At 42.2% G+C, this 4,909-nt stretch overlaps 1 protein-coding gene across 1 annotated transcript; it reads right to left on the bottom strand.

Moving 5' to 3' along the window:
* Positions 1-1,009: 1,009 nt before the first annotated feature.
* On the bottom strand, positions 1,010-4,519 carry LOC133908349 (uncharacterized). Its single transcript, XM_062350333.1, has 2 exons — positions 4,193-4,519; positions 1,010-1,049 (listed from the first exon to the last, which is right to left on the bottom strand). The coding sequence occupies exons 1-2, from the start codon at positions 4,502-4,504 to the stop codon at positions 1,041-1,043; spliced, it is 321 nt and encodes a 106-aa protein (XP_062206317.1). The 5' UTR covers positions 4,505-4,519; the 3' UTR covers positions 1,010-1,040.
* Positions 4,520-4,909: the final 390 nt, after the last annotated feature.

Below are 4,909 nucleotides of genomic sequence, written 5' to 3'. Positions count from 1 at the left end.
ATCCGCACCCCTAATTCGGTATTTGCTGCCCAGGCATATACTCCACCTACTTGCTTATAACTGGCCATGTTGATATACTAATAATGTAATATTGCATGATTGCTTGTGGGACCATCGACGTGAGTTTCTTTTCAGGGTAGGCGTCACCAACCGTCCATAGACATTTTTTTATTGTAATTTATCCAAAATATAACCATTCGAAAGTATTTTTCACGACGAATCTAGTAATATCATTTTAATGTGACCAATGTTCATATATATATATATATATATATATATATATATATATATTAAAGTATATAAAGTTTGACTGCGCATATCATAGACGATATTTATCCGAGAATGGAGGTATTAACATATAGTTAGTTTATAGCACATTTTAAAATGCAAACCAACTTTTAATACCATATTACATATGAATCCGTGTTAAATTAAGATAAAACGATGTAGCTAATTTATTATAAAGGTGGAAGAGTTATCTATTGTATTATATATATATTAGATGATATAAATTTTTATAGGGGTGGTTGACTATACCGTTGGAGATACTCTTATCTTCTTTTTTTGGTTTATCAATACCATATCTAATGGCAGCTACAGGTTTTGTACTGTACCGCATAGTCGTGGTGCAATCTGTGTCAAGCTGCGCATCACATCGGTGTGTGTGATAGCACCAACAAAAATCAGGCCTCCTCGTACTAGCTAGCGCCAAGCGGTGTGACAAGTTTGGTTACCACATAAAACAGAAACTCTTTTTGGTTCAGTGTGCGGCAAAAGTTGGTTGCTCTGAAAAACTAAATAAAAGTACTAGTTTTTGAAGCTTTGTTGTAAGACAACAGTGCGCTAATTCCTGGATCAGAAAAACTCGAGTAAAGAAAAGCAAAGCGGGAAATCAGGAACGTTAAGAGAAAAGCTGACGTCGATAGGCACTACATTGGTGGTCGGTTATTGCATTACTGTATACGTCTTTGGATCAAACGGAATTAAAAAACCAGAAGATGGATGGAATCCTCACGGCTTCAAATTGTGGCTAATCACTGCTAGAAAACCTGAAATTTGTAATTAAATATAGGTATGTCTTAATCTCTTAAAAGATTTGATTCTATCTATTAAATTTATTGACAATATATATAAGGAATAAAACTCTTACGGTAATCATAGATGAATCAAGAATAAACAATTTTCCTCCTACATTAGTCTTATTTGCAATTATTCTCTCGAGTGATCGCTGAACTACACCCGATAGCAGCGGTTTCTCAACACCATATCAGCATGAGGCTCTGCCAGAGATTAAGCTAGGGAATCAGATCGTCTCGTTTTCACAAGGACTGAAAAGTACGAGATCGTTCGGTACATTTTTCTAGCTACTACTGCTTTTGCGTCTAAATATATATGTGAATCACATAAACAGTAGCACATATTGTATAAACAGTAGCATGTACGAATGAACAGTTGCATCATAGCATGAACACTAGGCCGTCAACTGCCTTCAAGTATAGAACGTGGTGGCTTGAAGGTCACCGTCACAAATCGAAAAAGAAAAGAGAGAAAAAGTGAGGAAGCTGGCGGCCTTCCCGTCGGTGCTCACCGCGTCACCCGCAGCCTCTATAAGACCGTGCCGCTGCCTGCAAGTGGCCGAGCTGCCTCCTGCTATGTGTTCGAAGTTGCCATGAAGCCGCCGCCATTCCGCACCGGCCATGTTGCATCCGTGGGTTGATCGCGCCGTCCCAGCCACCTTCGTGTGTCGCCACCCCTGTCGTATCGCCGCATCACCACCCGAAGCGTGCGTTGCCGCGCCAACCCTGCATCCGCCGATGGCCTCGCTAGCGCCACCCTACGTCTACATTCGCTCGGAAGAATGCCGTCGTCACGCACTCGCCTCCCCGCGCGCCGTGCCCTGCACCGCCTGCATGCGGTTGGGCCCCCACCAGCTGCACGCTGCACCTCACGCTAGGACGCCGTGCGCCGGCCGCCGCCGATCTGAGTGGCGTGTGGGCCTAATGAGCTGAGGCGGCCCAAGCTAGCAGGCCGACCCATTATGGGATGAAATCCAATGGAAAAGAAAGAAAATTTTGCTTTTACCCCTTGGTTTTTCCTTTAATTGAGCGCATACCTTGTATTTTGTGTTTAGGACACTGATTGTTCTGAAATTTATCTAGAGGGCCCATGTTGCATATAAGTACCTCTAGAATTCGATTTTTTTAATCTATTTTAGCAATATGTAGTACTTAATTATGTTATTATTGTTTCTATGATATGAATTATTGTTTCTACTATTTAAATTGCTAGTTATGTATTTAAATTTAGCAATATTCGTATAATAGCATAGAAAATATTTTTTTCAGTAAACCTATTTCCACAGAGGATGAGCATGATCAAGCACTTTATTTTCTCCTCTACCATCTCTCTCCCACTTTGAAGGATAAGTACATGACAATGACCAGCAGCAAGATACTATAGGACGCACTGCAGGTGCATTTTGAGCATGTGCGGTGTTTGGGTCCATTGGTCATAAATCTGTAAAGCACCAAAGCATGCTGTGAAAGTATATTAGAAGAAGTTGAAGGAGTATCCAGAAGCACACATCACCATTGCAGTAGGGATAGAGATGAACAAAGTAGCCACAATTGGAAGGGGAAATATCTCACGTGGAAGTTGATGATGCTCTCACACTGGCAATAAAAGACCTCCCAATGAAGGATGCAGAGATCTCTATTTTGCCCTCCTCCACTACCATAGAAGATGTCATGAAGGATGAAGCGGAAAAGAAAGCAATTGAAGATGAAGTGGTCGGATATTTCACAGACTCTATCTAGAATTAGAGTAATTAGCTATTTACTTAGTTGCTGAATTTAGGAGGATTGAATGGATAATGAAAGCTCTAGAAGAGCAAGCTTAATCACAAACAATACTTTTTGATAGTTAATAAAGCATTTAGTCTTGTTGCTATTTCCTCGTATGTGAATGATTGAATGCTTTATTTATAGAATATGTGTGGCGTCTGTATGGAGAAAATGTGTATTATGGATAGTGAAATCACAAACACCATATTAAGAAAAAATATGTATTTTCAGTCTATTAGAAATAACCCTGAAAAAGTGATGATTGTTACTGATAGTGATAAATACATAGTAAATTCTGAAAGAGCCACAATCATATTAACTATGTGAACTATATTGCACATTGAAGAAGCATTATTGTACTCTAAATCTACAAGAAAACTCTTAAGTTTTGAAGATATTTGAGCTAATGGTTTCCGTATAAAAACTGATGAAGAAGATGGTAGGGAACACCTATTCATCACTAAGCATGATAGTTAAGTAAGAACACTGAAAAACTTTCCTCTATAAGCAATGTCTTGTACTATACTCGTATTAAAGCACATGAAGTGTCACTAACTTAAAGATTAATTTTCGCAGTGCCGAATTATTCTTCCTATAATATGACAGATTAGGTCACCTTAGTCTTAAAATGACGAGAAACATAATTACTAACTCACAATATCATGACATAAGTGTAAAGAATTTTTCGAATCATAAAGATTTTGTATGCCATGCATGTGCTACCGAAAAGTTAATAATAAGACCGTCTACCTTGAAAATACAAGATGAAATCCTTGTATTCCTAGACTAATTCCAAAGGGATATTTGCAGTCATATTCAGCTACTTTGTGGCCAATTTTAAAAATCTACAACTATTTTAACATATATTACAGAAAACTACAACTTCTAGTGTCTATATCAAAAACTTATAACTATTTTGATACATATTAAAAAATCTATAACTTTCTCACTATGGATCCACTCGTCATACTCTATAGCATGCAACAGGAGGATTAACGACTTATCTATTACCAGAGGATGAAAAGTGAGCTCACGATTATAAAGTTATACTTTTTTATAAGATATATCAAAATAGTTATAGGTTTTTAAAATAAGCAACTTAAGTTATAGTTTTTCACGATATATATTAAAACTCTTATAAGTTTTTGAAATTTACTCCAACGTTTTTGCATGCATGCAGTAGTGCATTTCGTGTAGACCCGTGAGTCGTGTCGAAAATAGCATGGACATGCATACGTGCGTGGCAACTTCGTGAGTTAGCTTAGGTCACTGTAAAGAGAAGCCGTGGATAAACACGTGTACCCATTGGCGCAGAGGGATGCGTGCGTGCGACGTATGCATGTACGTACCACGACGGTGGTTGGGGCGGCGAAGACGGGCGCGTTCCTGATGAGCCTGGGGCGGGCAGAGGCGGAGCTGCTGGAGGACGACGTCGCGGGGGTGCCGAGGCTGCCGACGATGGCGGAGGCGGAGGAGCGAATGGCGAAGCCCGCGGCGGTAGACATTTTTCGAGTGCCCTTGCCGTTTGCCCCCTCCTTATACGCGCAGCAACCCAAATAGTGCGCCGCGCCCGCGTGCCGACAAGGCGAGCCCTTGAGCCGCGAGAGGCGTCGGCGTGCGGCTCGGCTGGGCCGGTGGACGCGGACCACTCGGCGCCTCATCCGCCCGCGGGGATAATAGGCTCGGGATAACGCGCCGCCCCACCGTGTGGCGTCCTGGGCCACACGCGCGGGTGGCGAAAACGAAGGCAGTGGAATGCACGGCGACGGGAAACGCTGGGTTGGGTTGCTGCCGTGGTGGATGGATCCGTGTGGGTGTGGATGTGGATGTGATGCGTCTGCCCTGCTGCTCTTGGGCGGTTGGCGGTTGGTGCGGTGGGCTGGTAACGGCTCGAGGCGTCAAGTGTGTAACCGAGGTTTGCTTTGCGCCGGTAAATATCCTTTGGTCACGATCGGAGCAGATGTGGCCGGCGAACACATTTATTAATCAACGGACGGATGGTCTGGTGGTGATTAGGTGCTGTCAGATTGGACGCGTGATCTTGGTTGGGGTGGCAGCACGTGCTG

The sequence above is a fragment of the Phragmites australis genome, chromosome 2, assembly GCF_958298935.1.
Source record: "Phragmites australis chromosome 2, lpPhrAust1.1, whole genome shotgun sequence".
Taxonomy (NCBI): Eukaryota; Viridiplantae; Streptophyta; class Magnoliopsida; order Poales; family Poaceae; genus Phragmites; species Phragmites australis.
Note: the sequence above shows the minus strand (reverse complement) of the source record. Positions and strands in the feature narration are given on the sequence as shown.